Source organism: Macaca nemestrina, chromosome 4 (genome assembly GCF_043159975.1).
Source record: "Macaca nemestrina isolate mMacNem1 chromosome 4, mMacNem.hap1, whole genome shotgun sequence".
NCBI classification, from domain to species: domain Eukaryota; kingdom Metazoa; phylum Chordata; class Mammalia; order Primates; family Cercopithecidae; genus Macaca; species Macaca nemestrina.
In genome coordinates this window covers 78,014,989-78,031,875 of record NC_092128.1, presented here as the reverse complement: position 1 = coordinate 78,031,875, position 16,887 = coordinate 78,014,989, and the positions used below count along the sequence as shown (strand labels likewise).

Here is a 16,887-nt window from a genome sequence, read left to right as displayed (position 1 = left end):
GAGAAAACATTGAAAATGGACACACTTGAGCACTCCTTATAATATTATACTGACATTTAAGACACATCTTTGTTTTTACAGACCTAAACCAAGGCAGAAGAGGTGAGTTAAGTATTTACTGTTATAGACAGACTACTGTGCTAATTTTCTCTTCCAACAAAAATTAAATGAAAATTTTAAGCGATTAGATACTTGAAAATTATTAGCCTCTTTTCTTTAAAAGACTCTATGAACTGCTAACATCTTAGATTATAACTAATATCTCAGTTTATAACCTAATACCTTTTTCGGAAGACGCCCCTTCATTCAGGATTTGGATTGCTCGGCGAATATCCAAGTTGAACAATGCCACAGCAGCAGCTCTCTCCCATTCCCCTTCTTGTACAAGGGAGTTCAAAAATGGCCCCACGTCTACATCCGTTCCTTTCTTTATCCACCCACAAAGCTGTAAAGCTAAGATTCTCTCTTCATTTAAATTTTGAGTATCACTTTGCTTATCCAATCCACTCCAATTATGTCTGCTGCTTTCCACCATTCCTAAAAACACAAAACATTTTTATATTGTTTTATTTCAAAATATATTTGGAAAATAAGTCAGTTTTACAGAGAACTATATTGACACATTTAGAATATTTAACTTCTCGGCTATAATTTTACGATAGTGTAAATACGAAATATGCCACAAATAAAACATATTTTGCATGTTTCTAAGTACAATAGCTCCTTGAGTTACCAAAGAACTACTGAAATAAGAGCAAATGCTCAGATGGACTAAACTGAGTTGCTGCTTCAGAGAAAGCTGCCTGGCCACCTAATCTGAAATAGATATACCTGTTACTATCTAACTCACCACCCATTGTTTCCTCTATTTCCTTTAGCACTTAACATGTGCTCCCATTTAGTTATTAATTTAGTTTTCAGTCTTAATCTCTTCTCCCACTAGCACATAAGCTCCAAAAGGGCAGGTGTCTTGTCTGTTTTATTCACAAGGTATCCCTACTGTCTGAAATCCAGTAAAAGTGCTCTTGCTTTCTTCCTTCTCTCTCTGTACATTAAAAAACAAGATTACAGACTTCAAAGTACTTTGAAAGTTTAAGGTAAGTAATAACTTTAAAACACAGTGGAACTAACTCGAAGGCTATTTTTCCCCTTACTAAATCAGAAAACTTCATTTCTCATTCTTTTTTCAGAAAAAACCCTTGCCTTCTTGTAGCATTATTTACATTGCAATCAAGGCAGCTGATCCTAATGACAAGGTAATTTCACTTAGGATGATATTTCGTGCCAAATAAAGTCAAAATGAATAAAGATGACACTTAAAAACTATAATAACAAATTCTTAAATGTTCTAGAAAATTTTATCACCAAAATTGTCATTACATAATTATGTTTTTTAACAAAAAGGATTTTCAGAATAAACTAAATTATGAATTAGGCAACATGAATGTCCAACATTACCAACTTTTATTTTTTGTAGTAATTTACATTTTTAATTTACAGTAATTATACATTTATATATTTATATCTAATACTGCAATTATACATTTGTACATAACTAGATCAACAACAAACAGATAGTTGCTAGAATTCCTCATTAAACTTGTTGGTTGATAGGCAGAACTGTTAAGAAGGGCTGCATTCCTGCCCCCCCCCCCACCCAACCACACTCTTGTGTAAACAAACCCCTCCCCTCGCATACAGGTAGAATCTGTAACTTGTCTCCAGATAACAGAATATAGCAGAGGTGGTAGAATCTGTAACTTGTCTCCAGATAACAGAATATAGCAGAGGTGGTAGAATCTGTAACTTGTCTCCAGATAACAGAATATAGCAGAGGTGAAAGCATTTTGCAGATACAATTAAGGCCCTTACTCAGCTCACTGAGTGAATCAAGGGACGATTATCCTGTGTGGGCCTGACCTGATTAATCAAGTAAGTCCTTTGAAAGACAGTCTAGAGGTAAGAGAGAAGCACCAGGAGACAGATCTGCTGGTCTTGAAGACGTAAAAGCTGCTATGCTGTGAGAGGGTCTGTGAGAAGGCCATGTGGCAAGGAACTGCAAATAGCCTCTAAGGGGCTGAGAGCAGCCCCTGGCCATTAGCCAGCAAGAAAATGGTTATCTCAGTCCTATAGATGCAAGGAACTGAATTCTGCCAACAACAACTCCATGAACTTGGAAGAGCACTCTGACTTCTAGAAAGAAATACAATTTGGCTGATACCTTCTGCTTAGCCTTTCTGAGACTCTGAACAGAGAACCCAGCTAAGGTGTGCCCAGACTCCTGACCCATGGAAATGATGAGATAGTAAATGAATGAAAATACACTATCCAAAGTTAATTTAACTATAGTCATTCTGGTCAAGAATTTAAAGGTATAAACAAACACAAGCAAAAATAAGAAAATATTAAAAACTTGTCATTTGCAAGTTAAATTACATATAGAAATTTTTCTTTTTTTGACACGGAGTCTTGCTCTGTCACCCAGGCTGGAGTGCAATGGCGCGATCTCAGCTCACTGCAACCTCTTCCTCCCAGGTTCAAGTGATTCTCCTGCCTCAGCCTCCCAAGTAGCTGGGACAACAGGTGCACATCACCACGCCCGGCTAATTTTTGTATTTTTAGTAGAGACTGGGTTTCGCCATGTTATCCAGGCTGGTCTCAAACTCCCAACCTCAGGTGATCCGCCCACCTTGGCCTCCCAAAGTGATGGGATTAAAGGCATGAGCCACCGTGCCTGGCCTATTTTTACTCTTTCCAAGTATTCAGACTAAATGATTTTTAAGAAAAATTTTAGGCTGGGCGCTGTGGCTCATGCCTATAATCCCAGCACTTTGGGAACTTGAGGCAGGCAGATCACTTGAGGTCGGGAGTTCGAGACCAGCCTCGCCAACATAGCGAAACCTGGTCTCTACTATAAATACAAAAATTAGCTGGGTGTGGTGGTATGCACCTGTAGTCCCAGCTACTTGGGAGGCTGTGGCAGGAGAATCGCTTGAACCCGGGAGGCCAAGGTTGCAGTGAGCCAAGATCGCACTAGCCTGAGTGACAGAGTAAGACTCTGTCTCTTTAAAAAAAAAAAAAAAAAAAGGTAAAACAGTATATAGTCAAAGGTCTAAACTCTCTTTTATACCTAATTCATACTTTTAAAAACCTTGTGTGATTATCTGATTTTAGGTTGTGGCAAGTCTAAAATATTATGCATGTTAGTATACATTTTATATTATAACCGACTGCTTTATGAAAAAGTTTCAAGATGTGTTCTTTGTAAAATTTTGGAACTTCAAAAAATAGTTAAATAATTCCACTTGAAGTTACTTATTTTTAACCTGACTACTGGAAACTATTGCCAATTCAGGTCAAAGAGTTAAGAAGAAACTTTCAAAAAGTTCTCTTACTTTAACAGCACTTCCTACCCACTAAAAAGAAGCAGCATGCTACTTTATTTGTGACCATGAGGGGAGTCAGCCTAAAGACAAAATCACTTTTAGCTTATGAAAGTGGATTTTTAAGAACTATAATGTGAAAACTTCTAACGATTAATGATAAAATTAATAAAACACATTTAAAAAATTAAAACATTCATTCTGAATAACAAATTTAAATTGTCAGAGCAGAATGCAGTCATTTAATTTCAGGTAGAGGCTGAGATGTATTATAAGGTGTTTATTTTCATATCTCTCCTATAAATTTTGGATTTAAAGCTGGTATTTAGTGATATTTAAAGCTGGTATTTAGTAAAATTTAGTGACAATTTTAAAATGGGTGAACAAAAATCAGCAATTTATTTTTCAAACGATTACCTACAGCTTAACATAATATTCTAATTTCTTAAAGAGTTTTTATTTTATAGAAATCATGTCATGGAACAGAATAGAGAACAATACAGTCACAAGTTGATTAACAATGAGAAATGCATTGTCAGGCAATTTCGTTGTTGTGTGAACATCACAGTGTACTTACACAAACCTAGATGGTATAGCCTACTACACACCTGGGCTACATGGGCCTACTGCTCCTAGGCTATAAAACAAACTTGTCTAACTCACAGTCCAGGACAGCTTTGAATGCGACCCAACACAAATTTGTAAACTTTCTTAAAACATTATGGGATTTTGGGGGGATTTTTTAAAAACTTTTTTATTTTTTAGCTCATCAGCTATCGTTAGTGTATTTTATGTGTGGCCCAAGACAATTCTTCCAATGTGGCCCAGGGAGGACAAGACTGGATGCCTCTGCTTTACAGCAAGTTACTGTACTGAATACTGTAGGCAACTGTAACACAATGGTAAGCATTTGAGTACCTAAACACAGAAAAGGTAAAGTTAAAATACAGTATTAAATCTTTTGGGGCCACCATCATATATGCAGTTGACTGTTAACAGAAACGTCATTATGCAGTGGATGACTGAATATGAATTCAAAGAGGTCACTGCTAGGAGGTGGAAATATTAATATATCCCGCATGTTAAGAACACGGTTACTATATCATGTATTTTTTCTGCTTAGAGACCTTTTTATTGATAACTATGCTATAGTTGATTATTAGAATTATCAAATAAGCAATATGATGTCAGCATGGGTTTTGACTTACAAGTTTAACATATACATACATTTTTAATATATCTCTAAAAGCAAAGTAAAATATATTTATGCATGTTATGTAACACTAAAATAACAAAATTGTATTTCCTAAATTTGAGACTGTCCTATATATAAATAATAGAAAACATTTTATTGATGGCTGCAAGGAAAACAAGTTTATTTAAACATTAAAAATCAGGATTTTGGCCAGGCACGACTGCTCACGCCTGTAATCCCAGCACTCTGGGAGCCCGAGGCAGGCAGATCACTTGAGGTTAGGAGTTTGAGACCAGCCTGGCCAATGTGGCAAAACCCTGTGTCTACAAAAAATACAAAAATTAGCCAGGTGTAATGGCATGCACCTGTAATCCCAGCTACTCAGGAGGCTGAGGCACGATAATCACTTGAACTCAGGAGATGGAAGTTGCAGTGAGCTGAGATTGTGTCACTGCACTCCAGCCTGGGTGACAGAGACTCTGTCTCCAAAAAAAAAAAAAGAAAAAAAATTAGGATTTAACATTTCTTTCAAATCAGCAATCAAACACTATGCTCTTTATAGCTACTAACTGTTTCATTTTAATATCTATGTAATAACCAAGCAATACAACTATCCAGTTTATAAGAAATCCTAGCTATTTTGCCCCTGTAGTCATTTTGCATAGACAAATTCTCAGTTCTCTAGATTAGATTTTCGTTTTTTTTTTTTTTTTTTTTTTTTTTACAAAAAAAGATAGACAGGGTCTCTATGTAGCCCAGACTGGTTTCAAACTCCTGGGCTCAAGCGATCCTCGTATCTCAGCCTCCTGAGTAGCTGGAACTGTAGAGTTTACTCTTTAAGCATAAAAAATATTATTTTCATGATGGATGAAAAGCAGGCCAATATTTTTAATACAACTTTCTGCCATCTTAAAAGGAAGGAATTATACCTACTAATAACACTGTGAACTTGCTATACAGGTCTGTAGAAGAGATTCCCTCAGAGCATGCATTCTTCTTGTCCTGGTTGATTTCAACACTTAGCCCATTCAATAAACTAGCCTATCAGTTCCTCTGCTTCCTTATCTCCAGTGGTCTACACCTCTAAGACTTAAGCTACTCCTTTCACAGCCACACTCAAAACTGTCCTCCTCCAAAAGACCTACTTTCTGACCACAACCATGTAGCCTTCCAAAAATCTCACTTCCTTATATTCTTCACAACCTCACAGTATCTTCACCACCATTATTTTTATTTATCAGTCTTACCCTGTATTCATTTTCATCTCTATCCAAATAAGATCCTAAGGGTCAAGTGAATCACTGTCTTGCCAATATATTTAATTATCTCACCCTACTGTCCTTTATTCTACCTTCTGGTAAAACAATGTTACCCAGTAATCCTCCCATGTTTCTCAAGACAGCTCTCTCTCCTCTTCTCCATATCCTCTTCCTACAACCTCCCTGCTCCTTCTCAGCAGGAGCCATAAAATGGGAAATCCCTCAGCCTCTAGTTATTGAACCTTAAACATCTTGCATACGGCATCCTTTTCCCCTTTCCTCTGGCAAATGTGGAGGTGTGCACCCTTGTATCTAAAGAAACTGTGCTCTGGATCCCATTCCCTCCCATTTCTAGGAACTTTGCTTCATTCCCTTCTCTCTGCATCTTTAACCTCTTTCTATGGGCTTCCTCCAATTAGCATTTAAACATGCTTAAATTAATCCCATGTTGAAAACAAAAAGAAAGCAACACAAAGCTCCCGGCTCCAGATTTGTCTCCTCCTACTGAATATCTTTTTGTCCTCCTTTATATAGTCAAATTCCTTGAAAAAAAGTATTTATAATTGATGACTTCATTTCCTCAACCCACTCTGAATTTCTAATCTAACTGCAATTTGCTATCCATACCGCCCATGAAAGACCTTCTCCTAGTCCTAAATTCAGTGAGTCCTTTTTAGTTCTTATTTGGCTGGATCTGAAGCATGGAGCACTGGACAACTGACCTCTCTTCCCTCGTCCACATGAATATATATTAAGTTGGTGCAAAAGTGATTGTGGTTTTTGCCACATAGATCTTTCTCCTACAACTCTCAATGATCCTCCTCAGTCTCCTTAAGCCACCTCTTTCTTACTCCAAACAATTCCATCTACTCTACCAAATATAATTTATTTCTAACATATATTATATTCCTCCCCTGTGCTTTGATCTCATATCCTATTGCCCAATGGACATCTCTACCTAAGCATCTTGATTTCAACTTGCTCCAAAATAAACCAATACTCTTCCTGTGTGTTCCTAATTAACATACTTAAAATTAACTAGTTTCCCAAACTAAATATATGTGCGCTATCTTTGACTTTTCCATCTTCTCCACCCCTTTATCTAATTAATCATTAAATTTTGTCCTATTCTCTAATGTATCCACATTTCTCTAGCACCTCTGCTACTAACCTTCGTAAGGATACCATCACGTCTTGCCTCCTTGCAGCAGGCTTCTATCTGATATCCCTATCAATCTTGATCCTTTAAAAACACAAATCTGTCATAAATCCATCTGTTTCCCTGTCTTACAAGATGAATCTCCCTAAATTCTTAACATGATTTCTAAGTCCTTCTTGAGTTAGCCCATTGCTTACCTTTCTAGCCTCTATTCTTTCCTCACTTCCTCTCTCATGCTCTGTTCCAGCCATAATAATGTGCTATGCTTTCTACCCTCTGGGTCCACTGCACATGCTGCTCCCTGTCTGGACCTTGTCTTTGACTGTACCTCCTCTGAGAAACCTCTAATCCCTACAACCAGATTAGGAGTCCTTCCTGTAATTAACTGTTCTTCCCTGTGTTAGAACTGCCAGTTTACTTGTCTGTATTCTAAACTAGAATGTAAATTCCCCAAGAGCAGGGATGCTCATTCTCCATGAGGGAAGAGATTTATGTATCTTCTTGACAGTTATGTCTCTAGTTCCTAGGATAACTTCTGGCATACAGTAAGCATGTAATAAATACTTGCTGAATGAATGAGCTTACTTCATATTGTAGTTGTAAAAATTAAAGTAACATGGGAAAAGCAACTAATTCATAGCAAGCACTTATATATATACTATTTGTTACCAAAATCAAAATTTAGCTGTGTGCTCTAATAAACTTGTATATTAGGTTACTGTGGACAAGATGGCTCAATGTGTTGACTTACTATGTGTTGAAATTATTAGAGAGACAATTAGAGGAAAAGGTATGGCCAAATAGAAGACTGAAATCTAAGAGTGGCATATTTGACACTATTTCTTTACTTTTCACCTTTGGGTAGTAAAAACAAAAATATCTATACCAAAGAAAACAAAAAGCTGAAAACCTAGCAATGAGAGAATGATGAATGAGGAAATCTTTCCAACAGTAGTCTTTCTTTAGACTGGATAAAAACTATTTTGACACAGGGGTGGGATACTCAGTTTGTCTCTAGTGCACCAGAAATGTAAACATATTACATTTTCCCCTTTGGCTTTTCTTCAGAGGTTGGCTTTTCCTTAAAATATATCAAAATACAAAAAACACAATAACCAACCTCTAAATAATTGAGTGCAGTGTGGCCTAATCTACTGTAAAACTAACACACTATAAAATCTATAAACGTGGTGTTTAATTCTTTGTAGCAATAGGCAATGGCTCTAAAATCATGAACTATGGTACCAGGTTCATTTGCGGGGGTAAAACAGTATGTGTGCCCGTTTACCTACGTTAATAAAAACAGCAGCTTCTAACCAAACTTATTCATTTTACTATTTATAATAAAGGTTACTTTTTTGGGTGGAGGGCTAATACAAAAACAATAAAATCAATCTGATCAGTAAGTAGTTTACTGCATCTTTCAGTAAAGTGAACCAAAGTAATTTGAAAGACCTTAAAAAAAAGCACTATAATGTAACAGTTTAATTAAAACACTTAACCTACTCTAAAACATTTTATTATTTTGTATTTTGTTTGTATGGTATTGATACAAGTTCTGTAAAAAATAAAATTGGATTTACTACTTCTATTACTGCTCTTTGACTAAATAATGTTAACTAATTTTCTAACAGCTTGACTTGGGCCCAGATTTGACTTAACAAAAGCTAGAGAACGAATCCTAGGTCACAGAGATACAGGTTGAGCGTCCCAAATCTGAAAACTGAAATCCAAAAGCCTTCAAAATCTGAAACTTTCTGAGTGCTGAGATGATATTCAAAGGAAATGCTCATCGGAGCATTTTGGATTTCAGAATAGGGATGGTCAATCTCTAAGTATACAATGCAAATATTTCAAAATCTGAAAATATCTGAAACACTTCTGGTCCCCAAGCCATTTTGGAAAAGGTATACTCAACCGGCAATTCTAATATAATCCATTATTCAATTCCAGTAAAAGAATAGGAACAACTGTTTAAAGCAGACAGAAAAAAAAAGAAAGTTTGGTTTTTGCCACTTTTACGTTATTGCTTAATAGTTTAACATAGCAATTTCAATCCTACATTAACTCACACATTAATTAATTCATTCACTAATTCACCAAGGACTATTTCAGGTATAATTCCTTCAAGTTAGGCCATATTTCATATCATACTCCTTGCTGTTAGATGGCTCAATGAAAGTATCTGGGGAGCCAAATGAAAAGGGGTCTCCTTCAATTAGTGATCTTTTAATTTAGCTTTTAAGAAGCAAAATGTTGTGATAAAACCTGAACTAACAATCAGTAACCTATAAATTGTTTAGCGTAAAACCTCTCAAAGTGGGTTTTCAAAAAAATAACATTGAATAAACATGTGAATAGATCTAAGAAAGTCAACATCACTTCAGAGAATTAAGACTCCCTGCAAAAAGGGTTTTGGATACAAATACAAGTATGCATTTAACTCAACAATACACTGAAATATCTAATCAGAAAACAACAAAATATTTATGTACATGATCCTGAAATACCTAATTTCTGCCAAATGATAGAGAGGGCAAAATAAAAGTACAAAAGTTATAAACATATTGGAGAAAATGAAATAGAATTTTCTTACCCAACGATGACTTTACAATTGATTTAATTCCTGCATAAACCAACGATCCCTTGTTGCCTGGAGATTTCTGATCCATATCTTCTGTGTATTGCTTCATAAGTATTTAAATGCATAGGAAATACTAGTGATGCATAACAAAATATTTCAAAGCTAAATTTACTTTTGATTTGGAGCCAATTTATAAGTATTAGTGTAAATGGTTCGACTCTATTGCAGAGATACACCGTTCTTCCTCCTACACAATCTACAAAGCAGTATTTCGAGTTCAAAAGTTTAGAACAATTTTACTTTATAATGTTAACATTATGTAACTTGAATTTGTATATAAAACATTCAGCATATTTATAGACTGACTTTTCAGCAAACTTCAAGAACATTTCTACTTGATTCACCTCACAAAATTCACAATGCAAAGGATATAGTGCAGAGTATACCAGAGTGACTTGAGCTGTGGATCTTCATTTCCAGCTAAAATGTGGTTCCTCCACACCTGCTCTGTATCAAGTCCATATCTCGATAAAGCCCGAAGGCGCATCTTCGTTGCTATATCTTTTTCTAAAGAATTATCATTTTCTTCTTCCGTACATTCATATAAATGACGACCACAAGCCCACATTAAAGATGTAATTGGGCTCCAGGCAAGAGATATCCTTTCAAAAACAGTGAAGTCAGACATTGTTCGGTTGGGAGTTACAACTATCATTCGATTTTGACTTGTTGGATGCCATGCAAAGGAAGCAATGTAATTGTCACAAGGCTGCACACTTCTTTCAATTATTGTGGGTTCAGTTTCATCCCCAATGGGAGTGGGTGTATGCTGCATATCATACAATCTAATAATATTACTATCCCTTGTTAAAGTGGCAAGTAGACCAGTCCTAGTGGGACACCATGCTACTTTTGTTAAGGGTTTTGGTTGCTCAGTCAGTGTCAAAACTGGCTTCTCAAATTTTCTAAGATCCCATATTGCAACCTGACCTTCATAGAAGGAAGCAACACGATCGTGGAAATATGGGTCTACCGTCACACCCTGAACAGCTTTTGTATTTACAAACATCTTTTGGCTTGTATTCCGAAGATCAAATATAGCTAGGTTACGATGCATACCAGCAAGGAGAAGTTTCTGGTCTCGTGGAAGCCAACAAAGAGAGAGACAAGCGTCATTCTGTCCTAATTCATAAAGTGGTTTTGTTACTAATAATGTTGTTTCAGTTTCACCTGCTGAAAGTTTCACTTTTTCCATGGGAACTATATCAGGAGTATATTTGCTGCAGATATCCCATATTAGCACTGAAAAGTCAGCTCTGTGCTTATCTAAACCAGCAGCTAGCCAGTTACTATCCAGTGGATTCCAGGCAAGGGTATTACATTGTCGTGCATGTTTTGGAACAAACTCTTTTCCTATCAAATCTTTGAACTTTGAGTTATGATCTTGACCAAGACTTGTAAGTACAACTCGACCATTTGCTTGTCCAACTGCCAGCAGACATTCAGGATCATAATTGAGATACCAGGCAACACATTTCATATAGGGTGTATCTGAATTTATTGACAGTAATGTAGCTGCAGAGTCTTCAGATAAACGTAAAGATCCAGCTTTGAGTTCTGAATTCACAGTAGATTCCACATGATAAAGACTTAGTTCTGAGTCACACACAACAAATCTATCAACCTGGTGTGGTGCCCACAAAATATCAGGTTTGGTACCGCTCATGTTTACTGATGTGCTCAAAGGGTCCACTCAGGTCCATTCACTGAAAATGTTTAAAAACAAAAAGTTTTAAAATATCAACAAAATATAATTCTCACGTTGAATAAACTATTCAGAAAGTCAGACAATTCTCTATTCAAGAACCCTCTTTTTCAATATATTTGTATTTCTATCTGCTAGGAATTCAAGAAAATATTTATTGAAAAAAAAGGAGAAATAACAACCACTTCCAATAAAATGAGCTGGTAGGAATCTGAGAATCCCATCCTGGCTATATTTCCCAAGATCAATTATCTTAATTGCACTGTTACTAGTACCTTCAGCTTAACTTCAGGGTTATAACGACTTCAGTGTGGTAAGCAAATTAATAAGTATTATCCCTTTGAAGGGGGGAAACTTAAAAGCATTATGAATCACATTCCCAAGCAATAGTTTAAAGCAGTACTGCCCAATAAAATCTTCTGCAATGACAGAAATGTTCCATGTTCATGCTGTCCAATATGGTAGCCACTAGCCACATGTAGCTACTGGGCACTAGAAACGTGACTAGTTCAAATTTTAAACCTTAATTTTAACAAATTTTAATATAAATAACCATCTGTGGCCATCATAACGAACAATGGAGATTTAAAGTACAATGCCATATTAAGACAGAGGTTTCTTCAACTTTCAGTAATAAGCATCAGCCTTGTATGGCAGAATAAACACTGGAATGTACTGAACAAACCTGAGTTCCAGTCCTGGCTCTGCCATATATTAGTTATATGCCTCAGAAAAGTCATTGTGTGTGGGGAACCCCTTTGTTTTCTCATCTACACAATGCAGGAGTTGGTTTAGATTAGTATTTCCCAAACTCCAGTCATGTAACACCTGTGCCATTAATATTTTTCTTTAAACTGACTCATTTTTAAAATCTGAAAATTGATTTTAATCTCTTCATAAGGTCCATGAATCATGGTATGCTATGTTAAATATATTTTTTAACCTACACTGAAATATATAACTATTAAAAATGCTTGATTGTGTTTTATCTACAAAGCATCCTGTTTATGACCAGTGGTACGCACATACCACACTCTTGAGAAAGTGAATTAAGTGATCATTAGAGGCTCTTTCAGTTTTCGGTTCTACAAACTTTGAATAAGTGTTAAAGTAGAATTTTTGCAAAAAAATAAATATTCTAGCAGTAGAAGCACACAAACTAAATATAGCTATAGTTTAAAATGGTGTTTCAATAATTAAGGTTGTCTACAAAAATTTAAATGCCTGTTTCTGAGGTTGGCAAAAGGTAATAGTTTAGATTCAAAATGAATAAACATACTTAAAATCTTCATTGCAATTGGTATCTGTACAACTATGTTGTCAGTTCACATAGGGTAAAGCTATGGTTCACTTACCTCTCTATCCTTAGTGCCATATATACAGCCTGGCAGAGACTCCTAATAAAGATATACTAAATAGTTCAACTCAAACATAATTTTCAGTTTCAGTTAGGAATTATCAGTCTTGCAAAAGTTTCAGTTAGGAATTACCAGTCTAAAATAGACTCATATTATTTAGACCACGAGTCCCCAACTCCCAGGGCCGCAGACCAGTTCTGGTTCCTGGCCTGTTAGGAACCAGGCCATATAGCAGGAGGTGAGCAGCAGGCAAGGGAGCAAAGCTTCATCTGTTACTTAGAGCCACTCATCTCACACACTGCCGCCTGAGCTCCACCTCCTGTCAGATCAATAGCAGTATTAGTTTCTCACAGCAGTGCAAACCCTACTGTGAACTGCACATGACAGGGATCTAGGTTGTGCATTCCTTGTGAGAATCTAATGTCTGATGATCTGTCACTGTCTCCTATCACACCCATATGGGACCATCTAGTTGCAGGAAAACAAGCTCAGGGCTCCCACTGATTCTACATTATGGTGAGTTGTATAATTATTTCATTATATAGTGCAATGTAAATAGAAATAAAGTGCACAATAAATGTAATGCTCTTGAATCATCCTGAAACCACCCCTATCCCTCGTCTGTGAGAAAACTGTCTTCCATGAAACCAGTCCCTGGTGCCAAAAAGGTTGGGGACTGCTGATTAAGGAATTCTTATACTGATTTTATTTCCTTCTTTAGCATTTCTCAAGCCCAAGATCAATCATTTCAATTATATTCTTACTAGCACCCTCAATGTCTTCATTTACTTGTCACTTTGGGTTTGCCGTTTGCCAGTCATTTACCCAATTATTTATCATCTTGTCTCCTCATTCAGGCTTCCAAGTGCTACCACACTGAGGATAGTCTCAAGCCTCTGAAAACTGATTTCAGTAAATTAAGGTATACAACATATCTGGTGTGCGGTGCTGGCAGTTTTTCTTTTATTCATCTTTCCCCTGGGCCCTTCGGAAATATTGCTTTATAGAATATCAGAGTAAAAATCTTTCTACAACACAACTTTGACCAGGCTATCCTTCCTTGCTTAAAACCCTCTAATGGTCTCCAGCTGCTCTTATTATAGCATTCCAAATCTTCAACCTAACCTACAAAACCCTAAATGCTTTTGGTCTCTGCCTACTGCATCGGCCTTGTGGCACAACATTCTTGCTGTCCTTTTACACTGTCCTTTTCAATTCCTAGAGTATACCCTCCTCCCCCATCACCATACCTTTGCAAATGATGTTTCCTCTGGTTAAAGCATAGTTCTCTGCCTTCTGGGTCAAGTTAATACCTGCTCAACCTTGACATCAACCACCCTCCATCCCCTCCCTAGTCGAGGTCAGGTTACTCAGACATACACTGTCATTAAACAGTATTCTTTCCCTTTAATCATCCATTTCTGTCTCTTCTACTGGATTATACACTCCATGAGAGCAGGTGAAGTATTTTTTTGTGTTCCACTGTACCTCTAGTCCCCAGTACAGTGCTAGACACTCAGTAGGAAGTTTAATAAACATTTGTTAAATAAATGCATGTGTTGAATGATCCCTCTGACACTTCTCACAACTGGTATCTCCAAGTTTTACCTATTTCCTCATGCTTCCACTTCTACCCTTCATAGGAGAGGCTGGCTCCAGCCAATATTTAAGTGTCTGCTATCATACTTCATTTATTCTGTAAGATTGGGCACCTTCTATGTTCTAGGCGCTGTCATAAAGCTGGGAACACAGCAGCAAACATGAGCAGACGAAGTCTCTGGTCTAAAAAAAAACCTGCACTATAGTGATAAAATTAAGCCCAACCTTAAAGAGGTTAAAAAATTTAAGAATGAGGAGGAAAAGGGGCACCTCATGTGATAGGCAGCAGCTATGACAGCAAAGAAAAGGAACAGATACTGCCAAGTAAGGTTTCAAACTCATACCACCACAAAGGAAACCTCTTAATTGACATCATGAGATCTGCCCCATTTTCCCATCTCATTGAAAAATCAATGTTTAAATAAACACACTCTTTAGGCCTTCATTCCACAACCCTACTCTTTATACCAATGGTCTATGGTAAGCAATTTTGATGCCACATAGAAAAATCCATCTTACAAAACACAAAATACGAGTTGTAGCGTAAATTTTAGAACTTTGATTCACATGACTCTCAACGGAGAATATCAGCATTTCTTCCATTGTCATGCACCTAAAATATTTATACTGCCATCCACTAAATCTGATGACAGTAATTCATACAGAATCAAAACTTGAGAGAAAAAGACTAATTCTTCTCACTTTACATAACAGTAAAGTGAAGACCAGATGTTTGGGTGCTTGTCCAGGGTCTCTCAACTTCCATCCTAGATTACTGCAAAGAGAAAGGATCAGCTACACAATACGCAAGGCGTGGTGCAAAATAAAAATGCAGGGCCCCTTATTTAAAAAGTCAAGACAGTGATAGCAGACTAGCCATTAAAATAAGTGCTAGCCATTATAAATGCTGGACTATGCGCTACTGCACAGGTTGCACATTATAAGAGTAACCCTGTATAGAGAGGTGCATCTATGTCCACCCTTTTAAGAAGTGTACTTTTTTCACCATCTAATACACAGGATAAACAGTTCCTTGATCATGAACATACATCACCAAGAATCTGGTGTAAAGAAAACAATATAGAGTCAGAAATCCTACAGCCACTCCCCAGTTCAAATCCTAACAAATCTTGTAATACTCCAAAACCATAAACCGAGATAAAATCTATCCCATTTCCATCTCACAAAGTTGTGACATCAACTGAAATGAACTCTTCACATCACATAGATGTTAGTATCACTACCATTCCCGTAATCAGCCCTGAAAGTTAATGTTTTTTCCAAATGTTGGAGACATTAAAAAATTAGGTGCAGAAGGGGTGCGGTTTGCAATAAGTATAGCTTGTATTTATATCCTCACCTTTCAAGTTTAACAAGTCTCACTTCCCATCAGTGACTTATCAGCAAAGGAAAGCCATGCTCATTCTGTGTTTATTCATCAGAATATCTGTAACAGCACTGTCCAAAAGAAATACAGTGTGAGCCATATGATTTAAAAATTTCCAGTAGTCACATCTAAAAAGTAAAAATAGGTGGAATTAAATTTAAAAACATATTTTATTTAACCAACATATCAACGGCATTATCCTTTCAATATGTAATCAATGCAAAAATTATTAGTGAGGATTTTGACATTTTTTTTGGCACCAACTCTGGGAAATCCGATGTGTATTTTACACTTACAGCACATCTCAATACCATGTGGCTACTGGACAGTGAAGTCCAACACATTACAATACTACTAAGTGTACAAAGTATCCAATCACATGCTTTTTGATGTTGTCTTTTACTTTTCTTACCATGGCAAATTACGAGAGCGGTTTCAAGAAATTTCCACCATCAGCATCTTCCAGGAGATGCACTGCACATATCCAAATTTCCCTTAAAATATACAAAAGGCCTGCAAAAGCAGTCATTTGCTAACCAATTCAGCAAAGTCCACATGTGTGAGGTTTCATTCATCCTCTTAAGGAATTTTCACTACTCGTATGTGAAGAGAACAGAGCTCACCGGGAGATAGGCCGTTTAAGAAGTACAGTATTTAAGAGGGTACAATGGCAACAGGGCACGTGAGAGTCTGAATCCGACTCTCCCGCTTCAAGCACCTGGCTGAGCCTCCCGGGAAAGGCGGGGACGCCGCTCCCCACAAGCCTGCCGCGGTGAAGGCTGTAGCGTGGCCTCTGCGCCCCGAGGAGGTCCCCGCAGGTCCCGCGGCGGCCCGCAGCCCCCGGTGGCTCCCGCGGAGGCCCGACCGGCTGGCCGCCCGGCGCGATTACCCCACAGCGCAGAACGCGCTCCCCGCCGAGACGCCCGAGCCTTTCAACTAGGCTATCTCGGGCCCCTAGCTGCGGCCGCTGCGCTCCCGAGACCCGAGACGCGGGTCGGGTCGAACTCACTGACCTGAGGTGGCAGCGCGGCCGCCGCACAGCCGCTTCCGGCCGGGACACCGCCCCTCCCGCCGCAGGCGCCCGGACGCGGGCAAGATGGCGGCCGCGGCGGCGCGGCCCGTGACCTGGACCACTGGGCTGGGGCCCACGACCCTACCACCACGCCTCGGGGACGCGCAGCCGCGCCTTGGAAGGGGA

General features: G+C 37.8%; 1 protein-coding gene across 5 annotated transcripts in view; it reads right to left on the bottom strand.

Annotated features, from left to right (window-relative positions):
* The window catches only part of LOC105475567 (meiosis regulator for oocyte development), a 50,228-nt gene extending 33,342 nt beyond the window's left edge, over positions 1-16,886 (bottom strand). The window contains exons 1-5 of one of the 5 annotated variants that reach the window (XM_011730935.3): positions 16,703-16,886; positions 15,663-15,760; positions 10,013-11,346; positions 9,593-9,691; positions 283-537 (exon numbers count right to left, since the gene is read on the bottom strand). In XM_011730935.3, the coding sequence (XP_011729237.1) occupies positions 283-537; positions 9,593-9,691; positions 10,013-11,306 (1,648 nt within the window). In that variant the 5' untranslated portion in view covers positions 11,307-11,346; positions 15,663-15,760; positions 16,703-16,886. Of the gene's footprint in view, positions 1-282; positions 538-9,592; positions 9,692-10,012; positions 11,347-15,662; positions 15,818-16,101; positions 16,273-16,312; positions 16,506-16,702 lie in introns of those variants that run through there. The other 4 variants (XM_011730938.2, XM_071094866.1, XM_011730936.3 and 1 more) reach the window with 4 other exon arrangements.
* Position 16,887: the final 1 nt, after the last annotated feature.